General features: G+C 37.3%; 1 protein-coding gene across 2 annotated transcripts in view; it reads right to left on the bottom strand.

Annotated features, from left to right (window-relative positions):
• LOC149197816 (AUGMIN subunit 3-like) overlaps nt 1–14,207 on the bottom strand; it is a 332,310-nt gene that overhangs the window by 191,441 nt on the left and 126,662 nt on the right. For both annotated transcript variants that reach the window (XM_089405979.1, XM_089405977.1), the window contains exons 8-9: nt 11,363–11,420; nt 10,926–11,057 (exon numbers count right to left, since the gene is read on the bottom strand). In XM_089405979.1, coding sequence (XP_089262105.1) covers nt 10,926–11,057; nt 11,363–11,420 — 190 coding nt within the window. The remainder of the gene's footprint in view (nt 1–10,925; nt 11,058–11,362; nt 11,421–14,207) is intronic.

Below are 14,207 nucleotides of genomic sequence, written 5' to 3'. Positions count from 1 at the left end.
ATGTTAAACGAGATCAAACTGCTTCTTTATATAGCCTTTCCAAGGGGTCAGATTCCCTCCTTCAGACCGACTTGTACTTTTGGATTTTCCAAGACCTTCTAGACTCAAAAATAATTAATTTACAACTACAATTTTCCTGGAAGGGTCTTATAAACATGACGTTGACTCCTTTGACATGTGACAATAAACCCTAGGACTTAACAAACCCTAGAAGCATGAAGAACATGCTTTTACCGAGAAGACCATCAATAAATAGCTTGAAACCCATGCTTTAATAATAATAACTTTTTCTTTTCTTCTCTTGTTTGTTACATAGGATACATATTGAAATGAGAACAACAACAATTATGAAGACAGAAAGTAGTTGCATTTTTCAACAAGCGGTTCACTCTCAACAAGTACATAGTAACAATTGGACTTAGCTCAAACCAAGAAGATATCTATCAATCTTCGAATACCATGCACGCAAAGCTTGCTTCACCCTAAGCGCCTTCTTCAACTTGCATATATGAGACTTTCTCCCATGCTCCTCAAAGCCTTGAGGGTGCTCAATATACACCTCTTCCTCAATCAACCCATTGAGGAAGGCAGTTTTCACATCCATCTAATGTATCCTCCCCTTCACCTCTGAAGAAATAGATATGAATGTCATAATAGATGCATATCCGGCGGCAAGATCAAATGTCCCATCATAGTCCACTCCCTCTTTCTGAGAGTACCCTCTTGCCAAGAACCTCAATTTGTACTTGTCAACATCGCCATCAGTTGCATGCTCGATCTTGAAGATCCATCGAGAAGTGACCACAAACTTTCCCTCCAACTTCAGCACTAGGCACCACATATAATTCGTCATGATGGAACTATACTCCTCCACCATGGAAAATATCACTGGAGGTCTACTATGCTTGAAAGTGTTGTTAGTTGCCTCCACATGCTCCTCAACATCTCTCAATGTATGTCCGGCCCATCTTGGCCTCCTCCTAGTAGAGCTCGAAGGAATCGCTCACTCCTAATCCAGATCTACAGGTTGTGTCCCTGCGGTTAGTGTTGTTGGTCCTTGCTCAACCTTAAAACCCTCTTGCTCCTTATTCTTTGCCTCAGCTAGCTCTGTATCACAAGACTTCCTAAAGGTCCTGCCCTCCTCGAATCTAACATCCTGACTAACAATGACTCTCCTCTGACCTAGAATGTACAACCTCTAGGCCTTTAAGACCTCATTGTAGCCAACAAAAATGCCCTTCCGTGAAGAGGACTCTAGCTTAGTCCTCTTCTCCGTAGGAATGTGGACATAAATTAGACTATCGAAGATGCGCAGATAACTCACCTCTGGTATTACTCCTATAAACATCTCTTCAGGAGTCTTATCCTCCAATACTCTGTGAGGACTTCTAATCTGCAAATAAACAATTGTGTTGTAGGCCTCCGCCCACAAACATATGCAAGTCTTGAACATAGATCATTTCCTTCGTTACTCCCACTATGGTCATGTTCCTCTATTCGACAACCCCATTTTGTTAAGAATTGTAAGGCATTGTGAATACCTTCTCAATCCTTGCCCCCTACAAAAATCTTCAAACTCACTGGAGGTATACTCGCCCCCATTATCAAACCTTAGTCTTCTTCCCAGTCTAGTTCTACACAACAGAGTTGTTGAACTCCTAAAACCAACTGAGACATCACCCTTGGTCTTGAGGAAGTAGATACCAAGACATGCTTGCCAACTAGGTACCCTTTTCACACTCCCTCCTATTCCACCATGATCTCCCAAAAACATGTAACCATCCTATATAACATAGGAAGAACCTTATAGTGTAGGTGTCCCATTCTCCTAAGCCAAAGCTCACTTCGGCTATCGCTCTCATGTACAAGAGCCATCACTAGTTGTCCTCTCAACAGATATAGGTTATTCTCCCTGCTCCCAATTAGTCGTCTCTTGCTAGGATTAGCTCCTCTTAGCCTAACAACTACTTCACTTGTCGTGAAGATGACCTCTAGCCCTCTTTCCTCCATGGCCAAAATTGAAAGGAGATTATTTTCCAACTCTAGTACAAACATCACTCCATTCACCTCCATTGTACTCCCCTACTCTATCTAAAACTTGCTATTGCTAATGCCCGCTAGTACATACTAGATGTTGACCACTACGTGTCAACGACCCATAGCAGTACACCCCCTTTTTTCGCAAAAGGGATAGCGCTTGATCGACGTGTCCGTGCCATTCGATTATCATCATCAACCTGATCATGTTATATTGTAAACCCTTTATGCATGTGTAATAATCTCAGCAGATCCGTGTCGTGTATGTAATTGCCTAGGTAAACCTAATTTTTTGATGACGATCTATATTCCGGAAGGTTTTTTGTCTCAGCGATCCATGATCGGCAAAGTTTTCCTTCAGCCTTACCCCAAAGCCAGAATGGATTTTGTCACCAGAATGTTAGGGGAGTCCTAGTGTGCTAGACAGAGTCTATGTAAAAGTGATTTGGCAATAATCCTAACTATTTTGGTTAAGTTATTTTATTACAAATTGCTTGATCTACTAGACTATATCTGTGTCGCAGAACTGGTAGTCTGTGAGGACCTTGTTCAAATGGGATTCCCCCCTTGAGATGTAAAAATGTAAAAATCATGATGTAAAATGTCTTGAGGGTTAGAAATAATTTATCCCCTCATAGGTCCTAGGTCCTAAGTAAATTTAAATTTTCCAGAGGTAAAATTTGTGGGTCCTTTAAAAAATTAAATCTTAACTGGTCCAGGGACTAAGGTTAGTTGATTATTTTGTTAAATTTTATGTCTTAGGTCCCTGGGGTTAAGTCAAAGTCAAAGCTTTGAGGAAATAAATGCAAAATTTTAATTTTTTAATTTATTAAAATGCATTTAAATAAAAAATTTAAATTTCCTCAATATTTAAAATTTCGACGGATGAGATTAAAAGAAATTTTGATCCTCATCAACGGCCGAGATCGCTTTGACAAGGATCACTCGAACTAGCCGTTGGGAAATTTATCTTTAAATAGGGGGTCATGTTGTCAATTGAGAAGATCCGATCTTGTGATCGTGTACTAAGCGAAAAGCTCTCTCTTGCAATCATTTTTTTATGAGCAATAAAGAAAGACTTTGGGGTTAAATCTCTGCTGGTGTTACTCTTCATCGAACTGCTGTAAGATGTATTATTTTCATGCATATATTTCTTTTTGGCCATTGATATAGCTTTCTGAAGAGTGATCTAAGTATAGGTATCTTGCTCAGTCGCTGGGGTTTGAATGGCAATTTAAATTTTGAATATAATAGCAGGTATCTCTATTAGATCTAAATTTTATTATTGTTCTCTCGCTCTACGATTGACAGCTGAATTGTGTTTTGCAGGAAAATCCTTTATTATCAGATCATCGAGCATTTGGGGAAGTTCTCGGTTGAACCAACCAACTCCCGATCCGCGTTTTCTGAAGAGCCCAGTTTGATTTTGATCCTGGGCTTATCATAAGATATTTTTATGGGTGATGCATGAAGGGTTCCAAGCTTAGTACCTCCTTTAAAAATCCAAAAAAAATAAGTTTTCTGTGCTAAATCATTAGATCTGACTATTGAGAGCCGCAGATCATCAAATCTGGGAGCAGAGTCGGACTCACACTCCCTAGATCTGATAGATCTGCCATTCTTGTGTATAGATCTGTAATTTTCTTTAGTTTTCTGACTTTGCTTTTAGGATTTCTGGGGTTTCATTTATTTTTGCATATTCGTTTTCTGACTGTTTATGCTTTCAGGTACAGGTTGCAGATCTGAAGCTAAAGGTTGTACAGAGTCCAGATCTAGGCCCTGGAGGGTAGGATCTCAATCTCTATTGGTCCATCAGCATCATTTTTTCAAGGAATTAATCAAGTTTTCAAATCTGGAATATTTAAGTGTTTCAAAGAAATATGAAGCAGAGCGAATTAAAAATTTCATTAAGATTTCTACAAAATATTTAGAGGTTCTCATGGAAGTTCTCCTAGCTGCTGCCTGGGGTTTCAGTCTTTCTGTTGCCTGAGGTCATTTTTCTAGTAGAAAATTCTGATTTGTGTATGCTGTCCTGCAGTTTTCTGGAAATTTTAGCTGCTCTCACCCTGTTGCAAATCAAATCCCCTTCTTCCACAGTTGTCCAAACCCTCATCGATGCTCTCCTCTCACTGCGTATTTTCCTCACAGCTCTTCTCTCATCATCCACCTACTTGCTCCATCGATTATCCTCACACTGTCCAAGCCTTCAACCTGCAAAAAACATAAAATTAAAAATAAAAACTGAAACCCTCACGTTACATTTTATCCTCACATGGCTTTCTCATCTCTCCTCAGATCCTATACGCTGCTCCGTTGCCCACGCTGTCCTCATTTCTCTAGCCCATCATTTTCCTCATCCTCCCCTGCAGCTCATCCGCTCTCTTCACCATCGTATTCCTCCTCCACGCAGCCATCCCTGCTGCTACCTCTAACTGCGTCCAGTACGTTCATTGCAACCATCCGCTTTTCCATTACCTCTCTGCGTGTTACCCTCCTCTCCTTGCTGCTTCGTCCAGCTCCCTACGCAGCTCCAAGCCTCACCGTCCAACCTACGTCAAACCCTCATGCAGCCTCCAAGCCTTGAACCTGCAAAAAACATAAAAATATAAATAAAAACTAAAACCCTCACGTTGCATTTTATCCTCACGCGGCTCACTCATCTCCCCTCAAATCCTATACGTTGCTCCGTTGCCCATGTTGTCCTCATTTCTCTGGCCCGTCGTTTTCCTCATCCTCCCCTGCGGCTCATCCGCTATCTTCACCACCGTATTCCTCCTCCACGCAGCCATCCCTGTTGCTCCCTCTAACTGCGTCCTCTGCGTTCATTGCAGCGATCCGCTTTTCCATTACCTCTCTGCATGTTGCCCTCATCTCCTTGCTGCTTCGTCCAGCTCCCTACGCAGCTCCAACCCTCACCATCCAACCTGCAATCAAACCCTCACGCAGACTCCATAACCCATCCACGTGCTGCTCCAGCTCCCTTGCCCTCGGCTTCACTTCCATGCCTACTCGATCTACCCTTAACGTTTCCTTATTGATGTCGTCCTCCTCTTCATCACCCTATGCCGTCGTCCAAACATGCATTCAACAAAACAGTGTTTCGATTTTCCTTTTTTTTGTATAACGTATATGTTTATGATTTAAGTTAGGGTAGGGTTGCATTAATTTTTTTTTTATGTACAAACATCATTTTTGTTTTTTTATGTCTACTCCGCTTTAGTATAGTGCATTTTTATTTAAATCATTGTTTGGTTTTGTCAATTTTTGTTTTTCTATGATTTTCATTTTATTTTAAAATTTTAAAATTATCAAAATTAATAAATCATAAAAATCTAAAAATTAAAAAAAAATCATTAAAAAAAAATCAATTCTCTTTCCTTTTGGTTTGGTTCTTTAAAAATTAAAACAAACAAAAAAAAAACGATTTGGTTTTTGTTTATTTTTCTAAAATCTAAAAAAAAAACATTTAAAAAACCCCATTAAAAAATGTAAATATCTAAAAAATTTCTAAAAATCCTAAACATCAAAAAAAAAAAAAAATCTAAAAAAATATAAAATTTCAAAAGTCTAAAAAACATCTAAAATATTTAAAATCCAAAAACATTTAAAAAATATAAAATTAAAGTCCTTGGGTGTCTCTGATGTTAAAAGCTAAATCTTAAATTCTCATATAGTCTAGCATGATAAATCATATTAACGGTTCTAGATCCTGGTCATTAACGATAATCATTTTTAAGTCTGGAATCCTCTTGCGGGTTGCAGTGTTGGGCATTTATATGGATTATCATCACTTTTTGTCGCATGTTGAAAATCGTTCTGGATAGCTTGTTTTATTGATGGTTAATTCAAATATCGAAGGCACTGGTCTATAATTGTTTCTATCTTGTGGTCGTGTCTTGTTTACATTGGCGTTTAATCTATTTATCTGAATTAATCGGGATTCATTCATCAAGTTGTCTGTCATCAAAATCTCCTAGAGTCTGTTCTTCACAGGCTATCCTCATCCATTTTCCTAAGGACTCCCCCCCTGACTTATCTAAGAGAGGGTCTAAACGGAGTGAGTAAGGATTTAAGAGTGACAGCCCTTACTCTAAGCGTTGCCGCGCTGACTAGACACTCTGTGTGACAACACTAGGTTTTGTCTCCAAGCTTCACGTGCACGTCTCTAGGCTCTTTGGCCATGGTGGTGAAAATATCTTGGGATCCCATCATGTGACGAGATGCTCCACTGTCCACAAACACAACCCTCTCATAACGACACCATAAAGCATGACACCAAGGCAAAGCTCTTATCAAACTTCTCAACCAACTCATCCATATGTGTTGTGGTTGTCATATATGTCTTTCCCTTGCCCTTCTTTCTATTTGGACATTTTCCGGCAAAGTGACCGAACATATGACATGCAAAGCATTTTACTTTGCTCATGTCCTCCTCCACCCTAATTTTGCTTGGCCTTCCGTTTGGCCTTCCCCACCTGCACAGCAAGAGCAAGTTCCTCATCCCCACCACTTTTATGTTGCCACCAGTTATTGAATTCTCCCATATTTCTTTCTAGATGAAGTCATCTCATAACCGGCTCCAATCAAGAAGATGTTGTGTAGCAAGGTTCCCCTCCACAAAGGTGGTCCATTTCTTAGCGCATCCCATCATAGCTATCTTCAATAGCTTTGAATCACTCACAGCGTCTCCCACAGTTGACAGTTGATCACAAGATAGCTAGATCCTGATGAGATATGCAATTATAGCCTTTGATTTGTTCATTCAGATGTTGTTCAACTTCTCCTACAACACCATTATCATATTCTCACTTTTACTCTAATAAATATTTGTTAAGGCTACCCACATCTTTTGTGTCATGTCCTTCCCTGTTATGTCAGGAATTATATGACTACTCAGCTGCTTGGGCAGGGTCAAAGGAAACTTGGATCTCTATGTTTCCAAAATCCAACAAGCCATTAATTTTTAGAACAATAGTGACCCACTCTGCCATGGACTAAAACTAGCAGCCCTATCCAACATGTCTTCATATTTCATCCTCATTAATGTCATTTCACAAATCAACCTTATCCACAAAGCCCTGGCAGCAAGAAATAAAAATTATGTTGTCGTAAAAAAGGAATAACTTCTTGTTGTAAAACCCTTGTGATCTTCAATCTCTAACTCAGAGTTTATGTAGCTCTAATACCATGTTAAATTTCAAATACTAGTCCAGATATATTTATACCTCAACAATTTTATTCCAAAAAATTATTAAATAAAATTCTGAATTGTTGTGAAAATAAAATCACTATTATTTAACCTTTGAAATAAAATATTTGCAGCGGAAAAAATTTAAAAAAAAAACAAAACAAAACAAAAAAAATCAGAGAGATTGATCACATAACAAGGGTAAGTATGCACCAATAGCAATTTTCCTTCACTAAAATCCTCAAGAAAATTTAGACCTAGACCCATAGAGAAAAATACATAGAAAAAATGCATTGTTGGAACCTGTAACTCGGCCCAAGGAATTCGGCCCACCAAAATTCGACCTCCTAAAGAATTTCGCCGTAGAGAAACTCGACCTCCACCACCAGCCAATTGGCCCTCTCATTTCCTCCTTGAACGACCCCTGTGCACTCTAAGAAAAATCGAAAAACTGGATAAATTATCCTCTCCACAACACGGCCTCCTCTGTGCTTTAGCTACTATGCCTCTCGATTTCCTTAACTCGATCTCTTGGAAATACTCCCAAAAATTCCTTGCACTCTTCATTCTCTTCTATCTAGTTGAGCTTCTCGCTCTAGAGAAAATCACTTCATCCTCTTGTGTGTCTTCACCTCTCCCTTAGGCTTATTTTATAACTTCAATAAGCCAAATCTCTAACCCTAATCTCCTAAGTGATTGATGATCAAGATTAGATCTTGCCTCACTTGAGACCAACAATTGAGATCATATCTAAGTCACTTAATAATTTAATTATTTATCCCTAGTACTCTGTCTTAATAGTCTGCAATAATTAATTGACTTTAATTATTGTACTTACTTGGGAAAGAAGTGATAAATCACTAACTCAACCAAGCAAGCACCTGAAGAGGCAATCAACCATCTCTGACATGCTAAGACACCAAGCTCATGTATAAGACCTCCAGAAGTTACCAAGAACTTCAACAAAATGTAGCCATAGAATCTAGATTATGCAAAAATTTCTAACAAGGCAAAATCAATAATCTCGACTCATTCAGAAGTTGTGTTGATGATCGACCCATGGTGGAAACTAGTATTCATAATCTATGTATTGCGGGATGGAGCAACAATTGTACTAAGGTGACTTCAATAGGGACTAAGTTTCCAATGTGGAAAAAGTTGGGAAAAAATCGGGATTAAATCCTAAAAACCAGTTTTTTTCCGCTGGCCGATTAAATCAGCCGACTTTTTGCCGATTTTTTCACTCCGCAAAAAGTCGGGATTAAATCGTAATACTCCCAATTTAATCGGCAGTCTAGCCAAAAAATCGCCAAAAATCTGACAAACGGGCAGATCCGGTTTCTTCATGTTCAATTTGGAAAGATCCACGGTTTTTTCAGGCCTTATCTTATCATGTAGCTTCATAGGTTTGAGTGTCGAGCGACTTTCACCTACACAATAAATATTATTGCATTGCCCTCTGCCGCTTTTTCTTTATATATATATATATATATATATATATATATATATATAGATATATATATATATATATATGTTCCTTTAAAAAAAATGATCTTAACCTAAACCTAAAATCTAATGGCCCAAATTTAAGTTCTTGGCCAATAAGATCTATGGTTGCGATATAATCTCTCATTACCACAACTTAAATCACTTCAAGTCACTTTATTCATTAATAATGCACAAAAGTCACTTTAACCTTATAAAATAAAGTTAATGTCCTACGGACCACTTTTGGACATTGTCCCACACGCTAGACACCAAAGCCAATAAGGAACACACTTGTCCAAGCTAAAATCCCAACAACTTTGTCATTCTCTACGACAATTTTCGGAAAAGAGGGACTTTCCTTTCGAGAATATCAGCCGATATATTCCAGGATCTAGTTTTGTGTTGTATTACTTTTGCTGCATCATCTTCCATTCACTATTTTTCATATCAATGTTGTATGTACAACATCCTTATAATTGCCCAAAGAGACTAAAATAACCCATCTTCATAACGAATAGAAGTTTTCTTTCACCAGACCAAAAATATGGCATGCTGACTCATGGTTGAAATTTATTGCCAACGCCTGTCCATGATTAAGCCGAGAGGCTCATTCTACAGCCCAGTGTGAAGGCGATGTGTAAGTATGTCCATCTATCTTAAAATAAAAATAAAATATTCTCTAAATAGAAAAGCAATGTCAGCTATAATATTATTAAATATTATAAAAAATGCTATGCAAATTTAATTAGTTGTCCATATGACCTAATATAATTTCATGTAAAGTAATTAGAAGTAAAAAGATATATATGTGAGTAAGATGTTTAAACCTTATGCTTTCAAAAATATTTTAACACGTGATTTCAACTTCATATATATCTATACGCAGAAAAAATGTTTAAAGAAAATATTTTAATGTTTTATAGAATAAAATATCCAATGTGAGTTATGAATAAAATATTTTAATATGAATTAATAATGATGTATACTTGAAAATATATTAATAATAAAAAATCCAGTTTAATGTGCGTTGATAAAATGGCTCAATACACATATTATGTAATCTCTATAACATTCAAAAATATAATTTAAACAACAAAATATTACACATTGTTTTTTGCACTCTAAAATAAGTTTGTGCCTAAAGAAATTTGATCCCTCTCGGCTCATGTTAGATCCGTGCTTAAGATGGATCTATGCTGGTTCTATTTCAGAGACAAATCATCTGGAAAGGGTTGAAATATAATGAACATAATTGATATAGCTAATAGCTATATGAATACATAACAAGCACAGTAAGTCCCCAACAGTCATGCCCATTTAATGGTACTTTTAGCATTGTTAGTAATTGTATCAATCATCACATTCATGTCAACATGTCAAAGCTGACTACTTTTAGCATTGTGAGTAATTGCATCAATCGTCACATTCATGTCAACATGTCAAAGCTGACTATGGTTATTTGAGTGAGGTACTCAGCTATCAATTTAACCATGGTTATTTGAGTATGAGGTACTCACCTATCAATGTACAACATGTTGAAATATAATAAAAGGTCGTCGCCACATTTGTCTTAATATGTGATTTGAACAGAAGTAAACAAAGAACTGATCAAACTTCAATTTTCTTTCAAATATTGAATGACTTGGGAGTTCTGAAAGTAGTCTAAAGAAAATATCCATATGGTCTTCATTACCATACCTGTTTCCTGAGCCCTTAACTGACACTTATTAATCACCCTAAGAGCAAGACAAAAAGAGGAGACCTAGAAAATCCAATGATACCAAATTATGTGTCCCAATTTCAAATTTTCATCAACAATCAATCATGAATTGAAAAGCCAACTTTCCAAGAACAAGGAGGGAAAACTGAATAACAAATCATCACAATATCCAATACACATTTTACAGACCAAAATGCTCTCTACGTCAAAGCTTCACAATTTCATATCGATGGATAATTTCAACACCATTCCATTAGGAACCGAGTACCACATATCTTCTTAATTTACTTTCACATTTATCAGCTATGTCAAATATTAAGACATAAACAACCCAAAAACTATCATGCACGTACCATCTATAACCTTCTGAAGGAAATTACAACAAAAATTTATTGATTTGAAGCTCGTCCTTGTATTGAAGATTATACTCTGATGGATAAATACCTATCACAAATATTACAAAATAAAAATTACAGAAGATTACAAACATACCTTAGTGACTGCAGATCAAGGTGAACATGAGCTTCATCAGCTGATACTTGCAATTTTGCCATTGTCAGGATTGCCTGTTGTTTTGCATTTTCAACTTGTGCCTCTACCCATTGCCTCTCACTAATTCCAAAGCTGTCCAAAAAGAGTAAAAGAGAAAACATGAGAAAACAAAACTTGCTAAAGGACAAAAGCAAGATCACTGAATTGCCTCTACCAAATGGGTTGCAACAGTCTGAAATCTCAGATAACACGTGATGATGAAGGTCTACCTAATCATAACTTCCAAACATCTCAATACAGCATTTTGCCGAACTACAATTATGAGGCCAACATGACCATGACAACAGAATGAAATAAAAATAAAAGCAAAATGATTCTCCAGCCACCACAATTCCACTTTTTAATTGAGTTCTGAGCACATAGTATATAGAACTAACATGGATCGAAGCCGTTGCAGCTCCACAACACGATGATGGTAAGATTTCTCTGAATCTCCTGAAAATACGATAATTCAAAAGCATCAGATCAAAATGATATCATTATATGATCCCAAGTGGAAACTTTATGAAATTAAACCAACAAACAAGGAATCCTCATATGCTATTACAGGCAAATAAAAAAATGAAAGTAGTGAACTAAGTTGCTATTACCAGAATGTTTATTGCCATTAGTCTCACTCAAGAAGCCATATCCCAGATATTAGCACCAAATGGGATGATATGATTCCCTATTTTTTCACCCCAGCAATCACACCCAACATGTGGAGAGGCTAAGACTTAAGTACGTGACAAGTGGCAATGTACAATGTTAATTTTAGATAACAATGGTATGTTCTATGCTTGCAACAATTACTCCAATGTACTTTTATTAGCCCAATGTCAAATCCACTTTAATTTCCAATCGCAATCACATAAACCATTATTTCAGATTGACAATAACTCTAGATAGAACATAAACAATAAATGCAGAAGACAAGTCAAGACAAGAGAACAACAATCTTTCGCTCAAGCCAGGGAAAACCCAAGATGGGGAAAACCTTTAATCCATCCCCCTTATTATCAAATATCAAATGTTCAGCAGAGAGAGAATGTCCAATAGAGTACAATGATGAAAGTCAAAGTGAATGTGACTTGACTTTTGCAAATTACCCAAACCAATGTAAATCTGATCAGCTTAACGAAGTTCTGCAATTCTGAAAAGTCAACAGCAGTCAGGTTGCTCTAACCAGTCAACAGTCAATGGTCAGCGCAGCAGTCAAACTTGCCTTCTTGAGCTCGGTCAACCTTAGTCAAACTCGGCCTTCCTTGGTGGTCAAACAGCAGTAAAAACAGTCAACAAATCAGTGGTCATACCAAGTCAAAACATGTAGTCAGCCTATGGTCAAAACAGTCCTGCAACTTTGTGATCAATCCTGGTCAAACAGCTCCTCTTGCCTCAGTTTCTGTGCCATATAATGCAGCCTGCTTGGATAGACCTATCTCTGGTCCAAACGCAATTAAACTGTCCCTCTAAAGTCCAGAAGTCAACACGTGTCAAAGTCTCCTCACACAGAATATCTGCGCAGGTCAAATCAGCTCCAAAACTCACACGTGTGGAAGAAGAACAGGCTGCCTCAGATTTGTACGACCCAATCAATCAAGCAGAGAGAAGTGTATGTTGTGTTTTTGATGTGCCAGCTGAGGATGAGGGTCTCCTATATTTATATGTGATAATGGGGGTTCAATTTGTCTAATTGAGCCCAAGCCGACCTTGACCAATTGTACTCTTGTGGGCTTGACTTCAAAAACATACTTCTTGTCTGATTTTAGTGCTTCCAAGGTCAATTTTGGTCCTCTCAAAAAGAGGAATATTGTCCAATAATTATCTAAGGCCAATGAGCTGCCCAAAGTGTAATTTCGCCCTAGTTGCACAATTTAACACTCCCTCCCAACTAGGGAGAATTCCACCTGCCAATATCCATCATCATCATGCCATCTTGATCATCATGTACTATATTTGCTTCTTGTTTCCTCTCTGCTAAAGATTGATATAGATAATAAGAAAGATTGATCGAGAGTAATGTTGAAATTTTATGACTAAAATGTTTCCTGCAATCCCAACCCGGTTTTAATTTCACCTTATCACTTCCATTCAGTTAATTGCCCTTTCCCATAAACATACACTCAACATATAGAATTCTGGAAATGAAATTTTCAGATTAAAACACATGGGGGTGTCAACACATGATGAAAATAAATATGGACATATACAAACCAGCAACAAACATAAAAATACACATATTTTTGGTCAACTTAAACCTTGAAAAAACCCCTTCAATCTTCTCCGGAGAAAACCTGTTAGAAATCTCTTCAAATTTCTTTATCTTTCATATTCAGGAAAAATATATTTGCAGACAAAACAAAACAGCAAAATACAACTTATCTCTTCAGCCCAAAACTCCTTGAAAATCATTGCCACTTTGCCTTGATTTCCATGCCCACTTGAAGTTGAAAATATGTATTGTACGGATACAGACTGTACTGTATGGATTCCGTATAGACTATATGGATTTATTTAAAAAAAAAAAATCTCAAAAACTTCTCTCGAACGGCGTGCAGCTCACAGAATTAAATGTTGTTCATACTGTACCTTCTATTGTATTCTATGCCTTGATTTTCGTGCCCAGTTTTGCCCTGAAATCACTTCTTCAGCTTGCTGCAACAAATTTTTCATTCAGAACTTTTCTCCAGCTCTCGGTCTCCATTCTCCAATCTACTCATGAAGAATGAATGCAGTCTCTCTTTTCTTTTCCCCCTTTTGTTTCCCTAAATGAGTTTTGGGCAACCCTAAGATCTAATGGCTCAGATTCATTTAGATCAAGCGATGAGAATAAATGTGCATTTAATTCTCACTTTGTTAATTTTAGGTATGTTCTATGCTTAAAGCAATTTATTCCAATTTTCATAGTTAGCTCAATATCTTTTCCAGATTAGCAATCACATCAGCATTAAAGTAAATTGCAGATAGAACATAAACATAGATCGCAGAAGACAAGCCAAGACAAGAGGACACAAGATGTGATGCTAGCTAGGGACAAACCCCAATATGGGGAAACCCTTGATCAATTCTTCTTATATGTTCCTCAATAGTTCAGCGAAGAGAGAGAGAGAGAGATAGTACATATACAACAGAAGTCAAAACGTTGACTTATAATAGCATACATCATCTTTAAGAAGATGATACATGAGTCAGTTAAGCTCAGTTTAAGACATGTTGTTTTAACTGATTCTCCAAGGTGACTCC

Source organism: Pinus tabuliformis, chromosome 2_2 (assembly GCF_031772625.1).
Source record: "Pinus tabuliformis cultivar Carrire ecotype Pingquan chromosome 2_2, CPIR1, whole genome shotgun sequence".
Lineage (NCBI taxonomy): Eukaryota > Viridiplantae > Streptophyta > Pinopsida > Pinales > Pinaceae > Pinus > Pinus tabuliformis.
The sequence above is the reverse complement of the archived record's forward strand: the minus strand, read 5'-3'. Positions and strand labels throughout refer to the sequence as shown.